Source organism: Tyto alba, unplaced genomic scaffold, assembly GCF_018691265.1.
Source record: "Tyto alba isolate M040663 unplaced genomic scaffold, T.alba_DEE_v4.0 Super-Scaffold_16, whole genome shotgun sequence".
In the NCBI taxonomy this organism is placed as follows: domain Eukaryota; kingdom Metazoa; phylum Chordata; class Aves; order Strigiformes; family Tytonidae; genus Tyto; species Tyto alba.
This window is the reverse complement of record NW_024881278.1, coordinates 28107136-28127751: the sequence shown is the minus strand read 5'-3', so window position 1 is coordinate 28127751 and position 20616 is coordinate 28107136. Positions and strand designations below refer to the sequence as shown.

At 33.8% G+C, this 20616-nt stretch overlaps 1 protein-coding gene across 1 annotated transcript in view; it reads left to right on the top strand.

Moving 5' to 3' along the window:
• The window catches only part of DNAH8 (dynein axonemal heavy chain 8), a 138695-nt gene that overhangs the window by 109816 nt on the left and 8263 nt on the right, over window positions 1–20616 (top strand). Inside the window, exons 75-84 of the mRNA XM_042789612.1 lie at window positions 277–459; window positions 992–1097; window positions 1944–2196; window positions 2296–2486; window positions 7538–7659; window positions 10417–10535; window positions 11852–12054; window positions 13001–13074; window positions 16364–16516; window positions 18890–19045. Coding sequence (XP_042645546.1) covers window positions 277–459; window positions 992–1097; window positions 1944–2196; window positions 2296–2486; window positions 7538–7659; window positions 10417–10535; window positions 11852–12054; window positions 13001–13074; window positions 16364–16516; window positions 18890–19045 — 1560 coding nt within the window. The remainder of the gene's footprint in view (window positions 1–276; window positions 460–991; window positions 1098–1943; window positions 2197–2295; window positions 2487–7537; window positions 7660–10416; window positions 10536–11851; window positions 12055–13000; window positions 13075–16363; window positions 16517–18889; window positions 19046–20616) is intronic.

Genomic DNA, 20616 nt, shown 5'->3' with positions numbered 1-20616 from the left:
GATGTGATTAGAGCACAAACCAAATGGTTCTGAAGCCATCAGTTAGAACTCACAGTGGAAGTAATCTTTGTATTTACCAGGAGGGGAATGCTGCTTCTATAATGTACCCTATCTGCTACTTTGGTCATCAGTTGTTATTTTCATGATGAATTCGAATTGCAAAATTAACTTCCTCTTTCTGGCATTTCAAGTAATGTAATTTTTTTCTGGTCAATATTACTGAGTCGAATACAGCTCATTTTTCTCTGCTTAATGCTATTCTAATTTACTCCACAGGTGAAAGTTGGTGATAAGGAAGTAGATGTTATGAGTTCATTTAGACTGTACATTACTACAAAGCTACCCAATCCTGCTTTCACACCTGAAATTAATGCAAAAACATCAATTATTGATTTTACTGTTACAATGAAAGGACTTGAGAATCAGTTACTGAGAAGAGTAATTATTACTGAAAAACAGGTAACCTTAACAGCACAAACAATAGTGATGTCTTTTTTTGTTTTTGTTTTTGGTTTTTTTTTTTAATTTAGCTGGTTTTAGTATGTAGGGGAAAAAAAAAATTGTTCAAATGGAAAAAAGGCATCAGCCATTTTCTAAAATTTTATACAGATTCAGTATAGAAATTTCCAAATAACAAAAATACAGCTTGAGGATCTTCTACATATGACTGTCAGCATGACACTAACAATTAAGCACAGCATTTAGCACTGATAAGTTATTTCATAAGATAGTGAAATACACTGATACACACTACTGAATACACTGAAATACACTGCATTTTTTTTGTTATTAAAAAAAAAAAAAAAGTATTATAAAACCATGGTTTAGCTACCTGAAGAAGTAAAATGCACATTTCATGACTGGATCCATCTCTTCACCTTTGTCTCCAATTGCATTTCATGAACCTGAAAAATCAGCAACTGAATTTTAAGTATGACTCACAGTTACAGTCTGTAAAGTGTCATGGCATTTTCTTGTTTTTTAATAATAGGAACTAGAGGCAGAACGAATTAAACTCATCGAAGATGTAACTTTTAATAAGAGGAAGATGAAAGAACTGGAAGACAGTCTTCTGTACAAACTAAGTGCAACCAGAGGTTCTGTATCAAAGTATTAAGCAGATTAGGCAGATTAAGCTGATTCACATTAAAATCTTTCCATATAGAAATGGATTTATCCATCCAAGATACAATAAGAGAACATCCAATGGTAGAAATTCAAAGTATAGTGATTTAGCATAGTATGAGGGGTTTGGTACTATAGCTTACCAGTACATACAACCCTAGACACTAAGTGTTTTTAACATCTGAACAAGATTTGTGAAGCACATCAATTTCTTGAGAGCTTTTGGCCCCTCAAATGAGATAATGATCATGGGCAAATCCTTAATCTATTGAAAATACAAAGCAAAATGGGCTAGCTTAAATGGTGTTGAAAGTCTTTTGCAGTATATTAGGAGGCTGCACATGGTCAATTACTATCTCTTTGGTGGAAAAAGAAGGTGATAACTTCCAGCAAATTAATCAGTAAGCACTTGAGATGCAATGAATACTATTGTGTGACCATTGCTTCTAGGACCCTACATCTCTTTGACTTTGAGTGTACCAATCAACAAACTTTAAAATAATTGAAGTACTGTGTATGAATATGTATGTTGTGTGCATAAGAAAGCTGACTTCTCTAGTACATGCTGCAAAGCTCTTTGGTATAGATACATTCATATTGACATAGGTTGAATGCATTTGTTTAGCATGTCGAATATACAACTAATTTTTAGTATTACATATCCTGTTTGGTGTCCATTTTAAAAGCTTTCTGCAATTCAGTAGATCATTTCCATTTGTTATAAATAATTCTGGTAATTTGGCCTTTTGGTTTTACATATATGAATTGAAAAAAAATGTTATAAAAATGTCCTAAACATCCATTATTTTACTTTTTAGGTTCACTAGTAGATGATGAATCCTTGATTGGTGTTCTGCAAACAACTAAGCAAACGGCTGCTGAAGTAGCTGAAAAGTTGTCTGTGGCAGCAGAAACTGAAGTGAAGATTAACACTGCTCAGGAGGAATATCGACCGGCTGCTACACGTGGAAGCATTCTTTATTTTCTTATTACAGAAATGAGCATGGTCAATAATATGTATCAAACTTCATTGGCTCAGTTCTTGAAGTTATTTGATCAATCCATGGCCAAGTAGGAATACACAGATTTTTCTACTATTCAGATGTTTGTCTTTACAATGTATATGCTGTTAGTAACATGCTTTCTTTGTGCTTTGTTTTCATGATTCAGATCAAAGAAGTCTCCTTTACCTCAGAAAAGAATCTCAAATATTATTGAGTATCTTACCTTTGAAATTCACTCATATTCTGTTAGAGGCTTGCATGAAAACCACAAATTCCTCTTTACCCTCCTGCTGACATTAAAAATTGATCTTGAGAGAGGACATGTGGAAAACAGAGAGTTCCATGCACTTATTAGAGGTAAGTTTCAAAAATTGTGTTATTATATGTAGAGCTAAATTCAACTTTTTAAACTTTTATATACCATTTCAAGGTATGGCTTTTTTGGCTGCATGGTTTCTAGCAATAATTCTGTGGGAACCGCCTCTGTCCATATCCATGCTGTGGTCCAGTGAAGTGAGATGCAGTTCCCCACCTCAGTTCTACCTCCGCCATTTATGCAGCCTGTGTTCTGTCCTGAGATCAAGATAGTTCTGCTTCTATCCATCAATTGGTTTAGTACTTGTATATTTGTGTATTATATTCGTATCATTTTTATAAATTAGATGACATATTGCTCCTTTGCTTCTCTGCTTTGATGGAACTGAATAAAGCTATCTTCTAAGTTGCCAGAACAGCTACACGTAAAGTCCAGGAGGTGCTACAGTCTTTTATCAGTTTCAGTGTGAGCTTTCTCTGACTTTTGCCAGCCAGCTAACACAGACTTTTAGAGAACGTAATGTGTTTCTGTGTCCCAGTTGGCCAGGTCTGCCTCCTCTGTACTCTGAATTTGTCCCTCTGCTAAAAAATGTGATCAGGATTGCTTATGCAGAGGTCTATATAAATCATGTTTTATTTTTACAGTGTTCAGATGAATCTTGCAGAGATATAATGTCAAAGTAGTGAACCTGGATTTGAAGATCATTATCTTCCTTTAATGATTAAAATGGATACAAACCAGAATTAAACTCACTTTCTGTTTTGCTTTCCAGTTTGTCGGAATGGTTTTATCCTTTGAGAACGGTATCCAGCTACCAGTTTACCACTGATGTAAGGCAGGGCATGCTTAGAAATGATTTCAAAATTAACTGTCTGCTTTAGTAAGATTTGACAAGGAACCGTATTTCTTGGCTTCTCAGCTCATGGATTTTTTTTTTTTTTTGCCAGAGGAATATAAACCTTCAGCATCTGAAGCAGAAAGCAGTCACTTACCCCTTTTTAACTCATGAAAATATGTAATAAAATACAGGAGTACTTTTAGCAATTTTTGCCTAGAACATATGGTTGCAGTTTCCTGCCTACCTTTACCACAGTTGATTTGGTAGTGAGAAATTCTTCTGGTGTATAAAATGACTCCAAAGTCACAATAGATTTTCTGTAATAATTCACATGATATTAAATAAGATTAGGAAGTAGGCAGATACCTAGCCAAATTGTCCTGGACTCTTAGGTATCTTCTGCAATTAATGAATTGTTCAATTTTCTTCCTTGAATGAGCAGTTCTTGGTGCAAAATGAATGCCATGTTACCAAACAACATTGGGCAGCTGAAGAAAGGATTTATTTGAAAAATAAATCTCTCTTCCTCTTTATTTTCCATTTCCAGCAGAGCTTTCGTGGCTTATCATCAGCCATATTATCAGGGGATGTCTCAGTGAAATAAGCATTGCTATTTGAAATGAAAAAGTCTCTACAGCTCATTATTCAGCTAGTCTCAGGAAATTATCAACTCTAAATCTTTCCTTCTGCTAAAGTACATAAATTGAATTTCATTCTATTTACTGTATTCCATTAAAGCCAAACACTAGGCCCTTCCTGAATATTTTAATGATACAACTTGGAGGTGACCATAAATCAGCAAAACAGAGAAAGCAGGTCCCCAAGTTATAGGAAAATAGCCTCCCATGATGGTGGCATAGAATTTTTATTAAAAACATAGAAAGAAACAAAATCCAAAAGATAGGAGAAAATCTAAGAAGTTAATTGACAGTTTTGTAGGTATCTTGACACTTAGGTAGGCTGTGTCCTTTACCAGTAGAAAGTGAGGGACTGGCACAAGTGAAGAATATGATCTTCTCTAGCAGAAAATATATTTTACTAAGAAGCTCCGTAAATATTAGAGAGCATGTTACAGAGGAATTGCAAAACATCCTCAGCTTTGTTGACTTAAACAAAAGCCTGAAATATTGTCAGCTATGCTATTTTGTGGACAATTAGTGATTAGATCTGAAAATTAAGAAAAGTCTTTTTGGCTAACGTGATAGTGATTTTTTTGCAGAATTAAGTAATTTGCAAAAATATTCCTGTTGACCTATTGAATTAAATCTGTGAAACATGATTCTGGAACAGGGTATAATTGTGTAATAAAACTGTTAATAACTGATTACAGATTTGTGTAAACACTTTTTGTTATCTTCTCTTTGATATGTGTTATTTCGGTTTGCAGAGACTAAGAGAAAATTCTGGGATCCATACGTGGATCCCAGGCAGTTATTTCAAACCATATATCCTAATGTCAAAGACATAAGTGGATGCTTCAAGGAAACTTGAACAGGTAGATATGGAAAATACAGGCAAATCAGTATTTGCACCCCAGGTTTCATGAAGCAGCCCTTTCTGTGTGGTTATTGAATCTTGTCACCCCTGGAGCCAAAGGAGGGAGAAAAAGCACAACAGCAAGAAAACTTTGTAATAAAAGCAAATGAAGCAGCTCTACATTTTTGCATGACAAATAATTTGGATTTGTACATGGGAACTACTTCACTTTCTTGAACAAGAGTCTGCCCTTTAATTGGTCCTTCAGTAGTTCATGAAAGCATTCAAATCATATATTTATCCTATCAAATTCTGTTTCTTGATTATATCTAACTCTATCCATATGTGGAGGAAAGCATTGCAGAAATTCTTCTAGATGCTGGATCTTTTCACATATGCTTATGAATGGCAAAATGAAAACTAATAGAAGAATAGACTTTTTCAGGTATTGCATATTTAACTCATTAACATAACAAATGACTAACCTAAGAATTTAGCAGGACTTAACAAAAGATTAGGTATGTATATTAATAGCAAGAATATCAAGTATTGCGATGATAAACACATTATTTAGACTTTTTTAGTTCTCATTCTTCATTGACTAAGTCTGCCTGAAAAACTTAAGGTTTAAAAATTTCCCCAAAAGCAAAAACTTCCCTAAAATCTGTTTACTGCCCACTCATTGAAACTTTTACTATCTTTTGATATTAATTGTTCCCATTGACATACTAATGTCCAGATTCAGTAAGGGAATTCTTGTGTTTCTACTTAAGGATATTCAGGTAGCTAGGAAAATATTTAGTCTTTCTGAATTATGTGTTTATTCTTTCAAAAGAAGCAGAGCTGCTGTTTCCTGAAAATCATCACTGATAATGTAAATATAATTCTTACATTCTGTAAGCCTGCAGGAAAACATCTCAAGAAAGTAAATCTATAATGTAAGCAGAAAAGACTTCAGGAAAATCAGAAGGAATTTGTTGCATTATAGCATTTGCAGCACCATAAACTATTTCTTATAATGTGTCAGAACTTTAAAGTAAATATTAATTCTTTAACTGCATCAAAAATACCATATATAGTGTCATCCCAGTAATTTAATACATAACAATATTTGTACTTTATATGAGAAATTAATACTCTAATCTCTTTTTGACTCCAATGATATTTGTCTTCTATTTATTCATTCATGATTCATTTTCTCTAGATCACATTCATGAAGAATTTCAGGATGAGGTGGGTGCAGATTAAGATATCTGTTTCAAAGCCTCTTGGTATTCTGTGGAATAATTAGACACAGTTTCTAAAAGTAGTACTATATTAATTGAAAAGGAACTACATATTTATATATGTAGTTTTTGGTAAGCATGTATAATTTGAAAATACTGAAATAATTACATCTCATATATATACACTATGTATACACGCACGTACAAGCTGATGTGCATAAAAGTGCTTTAAAATAATAATTGTTATTATTCCAAGGTGATTTTTCAGTCTGTTTGTAACAACCTGGTGAAATTCATTGTACCATTGACCTAAATAAATAAATTATCTTAGTTCTGGAGACCACTGGAACCAACACCCTCTAGTTTTCCCAAGAAGTGGCACTAATTAATTTGTAGAGGACTGGAGAAGAGGCAACTACAAGAAGAAAATTACTATAAAAAGTTAATTGTGATAATGAGTTAAAAGTTAGTCTGTTTAGAATTGGATTGCAGTTTTATCCCGCAGGTGTTCCTTTGTATTTCCTCTTCAACTGCATATCAGAAGATGTGAAAAGTGTATCATCTACTGGCTATCTGGCCTCATCTATGCTATCTAAAATGATTAGTGCTTGTTATGCTGGTCTAGGATTGATTGATTCCATCAGTCCAGAGTCTTTCTTCTCTTGTTGTGGTTAGGTTTTATTTCCAATGATCCCAGGAGAATACTTTGCTACCATGTATAGCACTCTTTAACTACATATTACAACTATGCATTTCATTAGAGAAGAGGTAGAAGTTTGCAGCTGAGAAAATAAGACTTTCTTTTCAATTTATTTTCTTTTTAGGAATAATGGGATAAAATACAGACTTTCTAAGGGAAGGTCTTCAAGGAATATTTTTATCTTTCAGATAAATACAAAATTATCATTACTGTATTATCAGTATCAAATGAAAAGAGACTATTAAAGAATTTCTGATACTTCAAATATAATCAGTGTCATTATATAAACTTAAACTATATGGAGCACATGATCTAATATGAGAACCAGAGACAACTGGGCTTGTTCAGCTTGGTGAACATAATGTTTAGGGGAGACCCAATAGTAGCCTTCGTTGGAAGGCTATGAAAATCCTTAAGACAGACCCTTCCTCTTCACAGTGGTGCACAATAGGAAGATAACAGAAAACAGAAATAAACTGGAAAAAAAGAGACGTTCAGAGTGGATGTAAGGGGAATTTTTTTCATTATGAGGACAGACAAAAATTAGAACACATTGTCAGAAAGGTTGTACAGTCTCCATCCTTGGAGATTTTCAAGACCAGACAGGGTAAAGACCGGATTTTATCTCATAGATGACCCTACTTTGAACAGGTTGGCCTAGAGGCTTCCTGAGGTCCCTTCTAAACTCAATTAACCTATGATCTTATGAAGTAAATGCTAAGTAAATAAAAGTGCAATGAGTACCCCAGTGAAAATTACATTGCCCAGAAAACATAACTTAAAAAGAAATATCAAATATATCTTGACCCCTGTAATGTCATGTGTATTTCATCAGAATGTTTTTATCTACAGGAGGTGCAGCACTCGATTTACAGGCTTGCCCACCCAAACCATTCCGCTGGATTCTTGACATGATGTGGCTAAACCTAGTGGAATTGAGCAAACTTCCCCAGTTTGCAGAAATTTTGAATCAGGTGGTATCTACTAATTATCTTTTTAATGTTAATAACAAATTTCCCAATCATAATTGTACTCCCTTATTTTACATCTGAATTCACAAGATATGTAGTTAAGAACAAGGCCAGAGGGCCTACAGAATGAAGGCATAGAAATGAACAATTAGGTAGCATGCATGGGGGGTATATTTATTTGCTCTATTTTTTTTTTTATCTGCTTTATTGTATTTTGTATTATAGTCATTAAGAGAACAGGGGCAAAGAACTAGTAAAAAAGAAAGTCAGTGAAAGAGAGAGATATACGGAGAAAGGATAAAAAAAAAAATAGAGGTATCAAAAAAGCTCAGAAAGTTAATCTATGAGTGTCACATTTTAAGTTACAGTGTTTTATGTCTTGAGTCTGACAGATTTTTACAAGTAAATTGTTTGCTGCTTGTTTTTAAATACTTATTTACATTCCAAGGTTAATATGTTATTCGGATATGATGAGCTAGCTATAAGAATACTATTTATTTTATTGAGACATGCATGAACTGACGTGCACATTACCTTGTAACATATTTATCAGTTATTTTCTTTACTTTGGTAAATATATATATATATACATGTTTTTGTAGGTTTTTTTAGTGTAGCTAAAACACTTCTTAAGCATTTCTCTTTCTGTGCTTCCTAAGCACACCTTTTTAATTAGGCTGATAGCCAGGACACTTTGGTTCTTCTTGCTGTTGCAGCATTGGTCAGCCAAGTCCATTTTGTGATGGTATTTAGTGCCCTGAAGGGTAGCAGACATCTTATCTAAATGGTGTACTGGTTCTGTTTCCTGGCTGTTTCCCAACTCTGTGTCGAGGCAAGATCTGCATAAAATACCAGCTCATTTCCTTCAGATTTTGCTTTCTGGAGGTATCAGAACAGGATACTGAAATAGGAGAAGTTGGAGGAATTCTAGTTAGGTCTTTGTTCTAGGTTATTAGAACACCAGAACCCAAAATGCATGCCACTGTACACTTGCTAACATTATTTAAATTTAGCCACGTGGTTATGACTTATGTATTTTCGTTTTAATTTGTAGATTGTAATGGTTCTGTTATAGGATTTTTCTAGAATTGGTGCAAACAAAATATTACACTCCAAAATACTTAGGCAAGCATATTACCCTAAAAGGCCTCTTTTTAAACTAATCTTTTCACACTAACTTAAAATTGTCATATATTTACAAGTTGAAAAATGACAATTTGGTGATTTTAATAAAATATAGAGATGGAATGTGGGAGGGTGCCAACTAGGATATATTAAAAAAAAAAAAAAGTGAATATGGAGATTTTTAATAATTCTTTGCATCTATTAGATATGCTGTTCTATTTGGCTCATCATATTAAATACAACTTTATCATTATTCATTTATATACAAACAGGTAATTGTTTAAGGTAAGAAAAAAAAGCTTGAAAATGGTATGTCCAGATCTCAAGAGGTTGCCTGAGTTTTTCTTCTTGTTTTTCTTCTGACAGTTACAGATTTTTTTTCTCCACTAAAAATTAAGCCCTCCAGTCCCAGATGCCTAATTTAAATTAATAAAGTCATATTCCTATATATGTCCTATTCCTATGTATGTATTTAAATGTCTTTATATGTCTATAGGAATATTCCTATATATTCTATACAACATTTGGATGACTCTGTTCCTTTTCACACTGTTACTATTTACAACAGTTGTTGAATGAGAGATGGTACAAAGAAATATGTTATGAAAGCTTAATGATTTTACTGAGTTAACTAAAGTCCCTTTAGCTCAGTAACCTATCTCTGGCTGTGGCCTAGCTTTGAGAAGGTACCTCCTCTGAATACTCTCCTAGCATGTGCTCAGGTTGATGTCAGTTAATGTAGAACTGAGCTATTTGTTTATAAAATATTTTTTTTTCCTCAAACTTGGATGATAGTTCAGAAGCGGACATTTGGTGTTTATGAATGTCTCCGAATAAGTTTCATTACAGGAAATATGTGGCTGGAAGAGGTCCCTGAATGTTAATTTCTCACTCCTTTCCCAGTGCATTCTTGGTCTAGGTTGTTCTGAAACTGCTTCTATTTGAAACCAAGTCAGTCCACTGGACAGAGCTCTTTGGTTTATAACAGGCATATAGAACTGTATTTCAAAGCAGGTGGTATCAGTCTGTTCCTTGTTCTCTTTGCAGTGATAGTGCAGTAGCTGACTCTTCTCAGTCACTGCAGTAAAGGCTCAGCGGCATAGCAATTTTCACAATGTCCACCAGTATCCCTTGTCCTATTAGATCATGGGTTCTAAGAAGTGCCTAAATAATGATCATATTTGTGGTCAGATTTCTTCTTTCTCAAGTCAAAAGCTTACTAGAGACTGCTATTTTTAATTTCTGATTCTTTGGCTGGCTGGACTCTACTGGGACAGAATTTCCCATTCCTCTTGGTACTTTGTGATCGGAAGAAATAAATTAATCACAATATGTTCCTCTTTTAGTATAGAATCCTTCTGCTAGTTTTTGATTTTTCTTAAGTAGCTGCATGTGTTTGGGAGGGGAATCCATGGACAAGTGATTAGCTTAAGAGCTTGCATCTTAATACTTAAATTTCTATTTGTAATATCTTAACAGCAATTCACATGGCGTATGTCTTAAATGTTATATATTCTTAATGCTACTTGTAATATATCCTAATATATTAACAGACTCTCATCAGGATATACATTTACAAGGGGATTTTACTACAGCTGAAATATATTTATATGCGTGTTATTGTAATCAATTTAGATAGCCCATAATGAAAAAGAATGGAAAAGTTGGTTTGATAAAGATGCTCCCGAGGAAGAAATTATACCTGATGGATATAATGATTCACTTGATACCTTTCGCAAGCTTTTACTCATCAGGTGAGCATCTTCAGAAATTTGGGAAGTAACATACATGATTGCATCACGTGTCTCAGTCTATTGGTATGCTATTATCATAATAGCGTAATTTATATTAATTTCTGGATGACATGAAGTATTATTTAATTCACTCACATGACACATGATTTAATTCACTCACTTTAGAGCTATTCTCTGAAGAGTCTAAAAAACTTATTTCTAGAAAATATTTTCTATAGCTGTGCTTTATGTCACAACAAATGGAAACTGGGAGCCACATTACAACCTTCTCCAAAAAGCCACTGAAAGAGTAGAATCATTCACATAATTTAAAATTTTTTTTCATTTCTTTTAAAATGAACTATTTTAAATAACTTTAAGTAATTAAAAAAAAAGAAAAAAAGATTTATGAAAACACAAAGCAGGTATTCAAAAGCCCCATGTGAAAAGTGTGCTGTAAATTATTCTATTGCATCAACTAGGGTCTCTGTGGCAGGGTTTGGGATATGGATTTTCCCAAAGCAGCATTCAGCTGCCTTATGCATGAGATCATATCTTCCTATGTTCATCATATACTTTCCAAGTGCTGCAACAAATAAATCAGAGACACTACAAAAAAAACAACAGCATTCATTACTTAGACCATGATTTTTCTTTGGAGCAGATTCAACCTATGCAGTAAAAAAGGCCAGAATATGACAGAAGAAGTTCTATATTGTTATATGCTATACACTCTGAAGGGGGAGGAGAGCATCTAAGTTTTAAACATTTAAATAATAAGTCTATAAATTGAAGATTTGCAAAGTCATATCTTCTAGCCAAAAGTAGTTGTTTGTTGTTTGTTTTTTTTTTTTTCTCCATGGGAAAAATAAAGACATATCCCCAACACAAATTCAATCCAGTTCAAGAGAGCTGAGTCTGTACCCTAAAAGACCAACAGATCCAATGAAATATCTGCAAAATTTTATTAAAGAACAAGAACAGTCTTACATTTCCCTACTTGTGTTCTCAGACACAAAAGCTCTATTTAAAATTAAGAATGCCCTAACCTGATGAAAGTAACAGAACAGAAAATTCTAGTGCAAATAATTTACTTAAGGCAAAATTGTAAGCAACTGAAAAGTATTGAACAGTCATAAGCAGAGGGAAGACTACCAGCTCTATTACTATATCTGTAAACACAAACTTGCAAACGTATATATGAATGTGTGTATATATATGCATATTATGAAGAAAAAAATCTCTATTTGATGAAAGTGGAATTTCTAATTTAAGTCTGGTCTTTGCAACAGGAAGAGTCAGTGAATTTGTACATTGGTATATATTTTAATTTCTAGGTCTTGGTGTCCAGACCGAACACTTTCCCAAGCCAGGAAATACATTGCAAATTCCTTGGATGAGAAATATACAGAACCAGTCATTTTGAATTTAGAAAAAACTTGGGAAGAAAGTGACACACGAACACCTCTCATCTGTTTCTTGTCTATGGGATCTGACCCAACTATTCAGATTGATTCCTTGGCTAGGAAGCTGAAATTGGGTATGAAAGTAATTTTTCATAGTCATGTGTTAAGATACAGAAGGGTAATATAAGTAATTTAAGAGATTTTTTTTTTTCTGAAAAGTACTTCTTAAATTCTGTTGCACTATTGTTTCTTTCTGAACCACCATCTTAGAGATAAAATAATATTTTAAGTAAAAGATGGTATGCTGAGAATCATTCTGTGTGCAGATGGACAGTAAAGTTTTCAGGGTTTTTTTTATAAATTGTTATCCTCCCCAGTGATTATATTTTTTTAATCCCTGTCTGTAAAACAATATTTACTTTTTTTTTTTTTTTTTTTTTTTTTTAATTCTGGCATGGTGACAATACTGTTTTCTTGTTTCAACTCTTTACTGCAGGCAATGTAAGAATCAGGAATCCACTTACAAGATTATTTTATAATAAAAAATACTCACAAGATCTGCATTCATATAATCTGGACTTCATGTCTACATTATATGGGAATGTTGAAAAACTGTGCATACAAACTGAGCTAGAAGTAGATACGTTTATTCACAATATTAGTCACATTAGTATATTCACAAATGCAATTATGTATTGTGCCCATTTGTGTGGCCTCATTATCTACACTTAAAGAAATATCTGTGTTCATATTTCAGATACTGTGGCTTACTTCATTAAAATTTGGCACAAATTCCCATTGATAATAATAATGTTAGTCACAGTCTTTCACTTCTACAAACACCATAAATATTGTAGATGCATATATGAATGTTATTTTACAAAGTTTCAATGTTTAGAAAATTTATACATAGTAGCATATGATGGTGAAGGGATTCTACTTTCAAAATTATATATTTTTGCATAAAAATGTACTTAGTTGTGGTGCATTTATATCATTGATTTTTTAGACTGAATTGAAATTCTTACTTTTTCTCAAGAATGTAAGTTCATTAATCATATATTGTCAAATATGTTCTAGAATGTAGGACCATCTCTATGGGTCAAGGACAAGAAGTTCATGCACGCAAATTAATACAGACATCAATGCAACAGGTGGGGAAAAAATCACTGCAATATAAGTTGATTGTCTGTTTTACACCTCTCTTACATTTTCACCTTACTATCAGGCATATCTCAGGGTAAACAAGTGTCCTTGAGTGCCTGACCTTAAAAACATTCTCCTGTGGGATGTGCATGTAGCAGTGGAGTCCAAGTCAATACTTCCTTCTAGCAGCAGTGATATTGAACAGCTTTTCAAAGGGAGCACATTCCCTTCTTATCACTATGCTGTTCACCAACAATGAAAGGACATAGTGTCCTGGTTCTATCCTGAAGGACTTGCAGATCCCACCTCTTTATTTTTTTCCCCTCCCCTATGAGAGCTACCTAGACGTCGCATAGTTTCTATTAGTTAAAACAGTGAGTGCACACATAGCTTAAAGTTATCGATACAGAAGGTGTGCTGGCTCCTGACACCACCTCACATTTTTGTCACATCTGTGCTATTGAGAGGGCCTCTTGCGCACCAGCGATTGTTTTTGGTTCATTGTTTATTTAATTGCCAATCATTTTGGCTTTGAGTCCCCAGGATGTCTAAGAATTTCCAAAACAGTATTTACAAATTTTTCTCTTAAATATTGTAGTGTATTTTTTTTATGGCAGATGATATTCTTAAACAGTAAAAACATGAGAAGTCTAAGTAGCAGCTACAAAAAGATGGTAACTGAAACCTCAAATACAATATAAAAGTTAAAGTGTAAAGGCAGCACAGTCTGGTCAGCTGGACACTTCAAAGTGTTGTGGACACTGTTGCAAATGAAGACAAATAGACACAGTTGCCTGTAATCTCAAAATACTGGGATTTAATGTTATACCAGTATTCTGAAGTCCTATAATATCTCCATTAATAGAGAGCAGAAGACTACAAGAACTATATTGATAAATGAAACATATTTTTCACATGACCATAACCGACAGTTAGTTCTTACTGAACTAGGAGTACAGCACTGCTTGTAATAAAGGAATCTGAACTGACTTGTGTTCAGTAAAGGTTTTGGTTGGTATCATATTACCTATTTATTAACCAGTATATGCTTTCATACCTACAGTGGAAGTATTCATCAGATGCTAGATAAAAAGTTAAAGATCAATTCATTATGACATTTAAAACTTAAGTCCTCAGAATACATGGCAACCAGTAGATTCTCTGGATCTCTGTCCTCACCTGTTAGGGTACAGGAAGCAGAAATGGTGAAGATGAGATCACAATGCAGAACACTGCAAGAACAAATGTACTTTTGAGATTGTTGCAGATTCACGATCAAGATAATTTCAAATTTCCAACTGAACTAAACATTTCTTTTGTCACTTTATTCCCTTATGTTTAATCATAATGAGATGAGGAAATGCTTCTTTAGGCTTCTGCAAAGTCCTGTCCTCTTAATCTGATAGACTGAAGTGCTTCAGAACCTTTCCAGGACTTTCTGTCTTTCATGCAGAAAAAAATAAAAGGTCAGGCAGTATCAGCTCAGAGAATTCCAAGTGTATTTTAAAATCATAGAATAATTTGTGTTGAAAAAGAGCTTTAAAGGTCATCTAGTACAACCCCTCCCTGCAATAAGCAGGGACATCTTCAACTAGATCATTGCCTACTATTGGTGAGATACCTTCATCTGAGGCAAAAAACCCCAGACACTCTTGACAGATGATATTTATTCATCTGACCATAGTACAGTCTGCCTCATTTGTGTTTTTCTATTATGGACATATGTAATACTTGTATATGGCCTTTAATGCACACTTTCTAGACATTATTATATAATCCAAGATTCTCTAGCTAATGCAGCCTTGGTTATGGAAGTTCTCTATATTGTGTCCTAGTAACCTCTCAAGTCCTAACAAATGTGACACCAGTACTGGAATATAAATGTATACCACTTTGGAAAAAGAGAAAAAAAATAAATCTCTTTATAGCAGATAGAATTTCTTATGATCTGCAAATGCACACATACTTCTCTTGCACTTCTCTGTGTTTGAATGCCTAGAATGGTCATCATCAACTTCCAGTTGATTGGTATGGTGAAAACTGGAGCATCCCTGCCTTTTTTTTGCTCTCAATTAAAAGCACAAGGATGCTCAAAACAGCACTCCAGTAGAGCTACTAATAACAATTTCTGAACTAAATGCTGTGGTAGTGTACACATTTTATGGAGGGAGGGATATGTGAACATTAGATTTGAAAGAACAAAACAGAATTAGTGAATATGAACACAAATATCTGGGTTTTTTCCTACCTCTGGCCAAGGATATATAATATGATTAAAACTGCTGTGCTGTGTTGCAGGTAGGTAGATAATTTTCAAAAACTAAGCCTGATTCATGTGGAAATGTGACAAATTGGTTAAATATCTTGCTCAAAAAAGTGGATCCTCATAAAAGAAGGAAGAAGAACTCCTTCATTTAATGTTGTTTGTTTTGTTGTGTTTTGTTTTTTAATATCCATCAGTTCACCATAAATATTTCAATTACATTTTGTCAGCGAATGTTATTTATTTATTTTTAAATGGGCTAAAACAAAATTATCAAAATGAAATTACAAGCTGTAATGAAATCCACACATCACTGTTTAGAACTGATTAAATAATGTTCCGTTTTAATAGCAGGCTTCTGATTCATCAGGCTTCTAAAGTGATGCTACAAAAACTGATTGAATTTAAATTCATAAGCAGAAGTACAGAGAGATAATAATCAAAATAGAGCTTTCAGGCAATTTGAGAGTTGAATAAGATCAAAATTAATATGCGGAGGTTGAATTCAATGCAAATGCATTTATTACAGATAAACTAATTGCAGTTGAAAAGTTTTAGAATCTTGTTATTACCTCTTTACACTTACTTTAAATTATGTTATTAACAAATAAGTTTTTAAAAAGATATATTTCTTAGATTTCAGCTATTACTTTTCCACTCACATTATTCTGGATGTAATGGCAGGATTGCTTATCACTGGTATTTTGCTGGGAGAGGACAGGAATTACTTCTTTTTGCCACTAGGTAGCACTGATACTTTACTTAGAATATTGGTTCTGGTTATGTTATTTTCATTGTGAACAATAGGATGTGGAAATAACTTTGGCTTAACTTTTCCTATTTGCTTTAACTGTAGCAATATCATATCAAATCAAATGATAATACATATTTAGGAACAGACCAAAAGTCAAAAAACTCAAAAAAAAAAAAAAAAGTGGATGCAAGACCAAATTTGATTCTAATATAGACAGTTGGTTTTAGCATTATAAATAACTTGTTCTAAATCTTATATAATAGTCAATATTCTTATTTAGGGAGGCTGGGTGTTACTTCAGAATTGTCATCTTGGACTGGATTTCATGGACGAACTACTGGAGACACTTCTTACTGCTGAAATACAGAATGAGACATTTCGAATTTGGCTAACTACTGAGCCACATCTTAAATTCCCAATTGCGCTGCTACAGGTTTGTTCAAGCACTTAATTCAGGTACCTCATATCATCAAAATTACTAAATTAAATGTGTAAATGGAAATTAAATAAATGGGAAGAAAAACAAAACAAAAAAACAAAAACCCAGCACAAACCCAAGAGGAAATTAACTTGCATTACAATGCAAATATCACTTTAAACAGGAAAGTTATTTACCAATAACTGGAAGTTCTCAAAGATGCATTATGTATATGTGAGTTCACACTAATTCTGTACACAGAAACACTTTAATCAAAACTATCAGGCTTTACCGGTATCCCTTTTTGCAAAACCAGACGCTTTGTGAACAGAGTAATGCCCGCAACTGCTCTTAGACTCTTCCAGATTTCCTTATCTGAAATAAAGGATAAAGGAGACAGAACACACATGAACAGCACATCTCAAAGAACATTATCTACCAAGAAGTAACCTGTTTTTTCTTTGGATAAACTATAAATGGTTGTTCTGTAGATCTCAGGGAGACATGTTTCATCAGTACCAGGAAAATTGCCTAAACTCTTATAAAATGCATTTATGTCATTTATGATAGTTCCTAGCACTCTCACAGCAGGTCATAATGCTAGTTAATGTCTAGGGTAATAGCTGTATGTTGACACCTTTGTTCATAGACCCCTTTCTTCTTAAAAACAGTGGGAGTCTCCTTAGTGTCTCATTCTCTCTAAATAAAAATAGGTATCATACCTGATATCTAAGATGTGAAGAAGGGCAAGGGTTCCTTTCTCGAATGAATCCTGGAGACAACCTCAGTATGGATCTACATTCTCTTGTATCCTCTCATCATAAAATTAAATCATTCTGCATCTTCAAGGGATTTATGAATATTGAGGTATATAAACCTACTGTTTGCCAAAAGTGAGAGTAGAGAACTGAGAGAGTTGCCAGATAAATCTTCTCTGCATTTATTTCAAATGTTTCACATGTGATTTCCTAGTCTATAGTGTCAAGTTACTTGCTAAAATACTAACATTTGCAGGGATTCCAGAAAACTAATAACTGACGAACCAAAGATCAGCTCCTTGTCAGAAGAAAGGAGAGAATATTTTTTTAATATACATATATACGGAGCATTAATGGAAAACTGAGCAAAATATACTTTGAAATGTGCAAAGACTCGTTAGCAAGTGTTTCCATTCACTCCCAACATTCTAATGTGTTCATGTGCAGATAGGTCCTTGCAGAAGGCTTGTCTCTGAGACAGCTTGCCCTGACAATGCAGCCCAGAAATAAGTTTGTGAAACTGAAGTTGAAAAGCCATTCCTTAAAAATAATTGAAGTTCATTACCACAAATATGGAGTTAGTAAAACTGCCAGGTGAAGTACATGTTCATGAGTGTCTTCCATTAAGTGTCTCTCAGAAGTAGAAGCAGTTCACAGCTGTGCTTGCATTCAGCCCATTGGCAGCCTGGCGTTTACTAGCTTTTCAATGCATGCTACCGTGTTGCCCAAGCCAGGCAGACAAGTACTTACTTACTGTTGGAGTAGAAAAATACTTAGTTTTTGTTTGGGTTCTTCCAGCATTTGAAAGTGTCTCAAGGAATAGAGATTCTGGTAAGGCCAGTTTGTGTCTGAATTAACAGATTCAATTGTTCCCCATGGACACTCTCCAGCACTGGAATGCAGTAGTCTGTAGGGGTGAGTACTTCTCTGACGTGAAAACCTGTGCTAACTAGCACTCTTCCAAATAATTTTCAGGAATGGTTTGACAGTTAAAATTTTGTAGCAACTATTCCCATTAAGCAGTTTGCATGAAACTAAGGGGCTGTGTTCTAAGGAGCTGTGGCAGTTTACTACCACAAATGCGGATTACATGCCTGCTGACCAGAGTGCCCTGGAACACTCTCAGGTGAATCTAATTTACCACTGCAAGACATAGCAAGAGTCCAGAATAGACACTGTGAACACAAAGACCTGACCTGAGGAGATGTAAGATTTCTTTGTATTTACTGTGAAGTCCTGGGACCAGAAATACAACAGAGGTCTTGTCATCTACTCTGAATAGTTCTCTTCCACCATTTAGTCATTGAATTAGGGATAGAGCACCATATGATGCTTTCTGAAAAGCATGGCAACTGCTTCCAGGTTGTTGATGAAAATTCTTAGATCCATGGACAAGTGTCAGTGATGGTTCTGACCAACAGAAACTGAAGGTCTGCATGCAAAATCTTTTCTGGCCTAATCTAGTATGTACTCCTTTTATGCAGTTTATAGTAAAACTACGTATGAACTTTGTATTACAATGCTTCAGCCATTTACATTTTATTTATAACTAATGGTTGTGACATTTTCATATGTTAATGGTTTTATTTCAGTAAACAAATAAAATTTCTTTACCTTTTTCACATGACAGATTTCTATAAAGTTCACAAATGAACCTCCCCAAGGTATACGTGCCGGATTGAAAAGAACATTTTCTGGAATTAATCAAGATCTGTTAGATGTTAGCAATGTGCCTATGTGGAAACCTTTGCTTTACACTGTAGCTTTCCTGCATTCTACTGTTCAGGTATTTCTTACAAGGTTTGCAGTTTTATAATATATGGAGTCACTTTAACAGATGTTCCTGAAAATACACATTCTGGTATTTGTTGTAGCATCATGTTGCAGGACTAAAGCTTTAATTTCTATAATCTATATTTCAAGGTTCCTTATTCTCTTAATTGTTTTATAAATTTTACACAATTTTCATACTATGAGCATCTAGAATGAGGTTTTTTTCTCATCTAACTTTAGTTGAGCAAAAGTGAGTGGTTTGATGTAAAGGAAAAAGCTCTCTTGGTTGTCAGTAGAAATAGATAAGCACCCCAAAAAAGAAAATCAGCTTATCTGTTTTAGCTGGCTCCCTATAAAAGAGTGAATAATTTTCTAAAGATATATCACTCTTTCTGTCCATTGATTTTAAAGGCAATCTAGATACCTAGCTTAGAGTAACTGTCTACTTTCTAGATGGCCAAAATTAAATTAAATTCTATCACTTAGTGTCTTGTTTTTATCTTATTTTATCTGCGTCGATGTGTTTTCTACATTAATTCCAATGTGAGCACAATTATATCTATACTTTTTACTTTAAATATATATAAGCTTTGAGAACACAATAAATACTAATATTTTGAGCTCTCTGCATACACTTTCTTTTCATCAAGGATCTCAAAATAGTTATAAAACACCGTTTAACCTTAGGCTCTATTAGGTTGCTCATATTTTCATTGTAGCAAAGATGGGGAGAGAAGGACAGTTTGTTGGAGGTCCCTATTAAGATACAGTATTCTGCATTATTTTCTTCCTTCTGCCTTTCTATAAACAGTGAGAAAGTTGGTCTGTGTGCTGCTTCAGGATTATACTGTTCTTGTGGAACTGGAATATCTCATTTTATTAAACCATCAGTTATTTTAAAAAACATTATAGCTATTCATCTGTTCAGAACATTTATTTATGGATTGCCAATCAGCAAGCAATATATACATTGCCCTGCCTTTAAACTGACCAATTCCCAATGTCCTTCGGTGACAAGATAGCTCTGATAAATATAATTTAAGAAGTAATTCAGAGAATCTGGCAGAAAATCATTATACCTTTCTGCAGGGTCTTATTGGTTAATGCTGTCTCATCTGGTTATAAACAATACTTGATTTTGAAAAAATAGAAGTGTTTTGGTTTTTTTTTTTCAATTCTAGTTGTTTTTAAATATTGTAGCTAAGGTACCTAAATGTTACTTAACTAGGTGATGAAGATTGTCAGTCTTCCTGACCTGGTAATTTAAAGTGTAATAAATATGTTATTGCTTAGTTAGACAGCATAATACTGACATTCTAAAATTATTCATCTAATAAATGTCAACACTAATCAGCAATTTAATTCTTAACTTCTTGGATTAACTTGTTCTACAATCTGGAAAATCATTGAGCAATATAACTGAGATGGCTAAAACAAAGTTGTGAGAAACCTAATAGTGTTGGATGTTTAAAATGTTTGGGCTGCAGATTATATTCTCTTATAGTCAACTATTTTTCTGTTACTGCAAGTGCTTTTTATTTTCAAATATATATGCAATAATAAATTTGAATAATGTAATGGTGA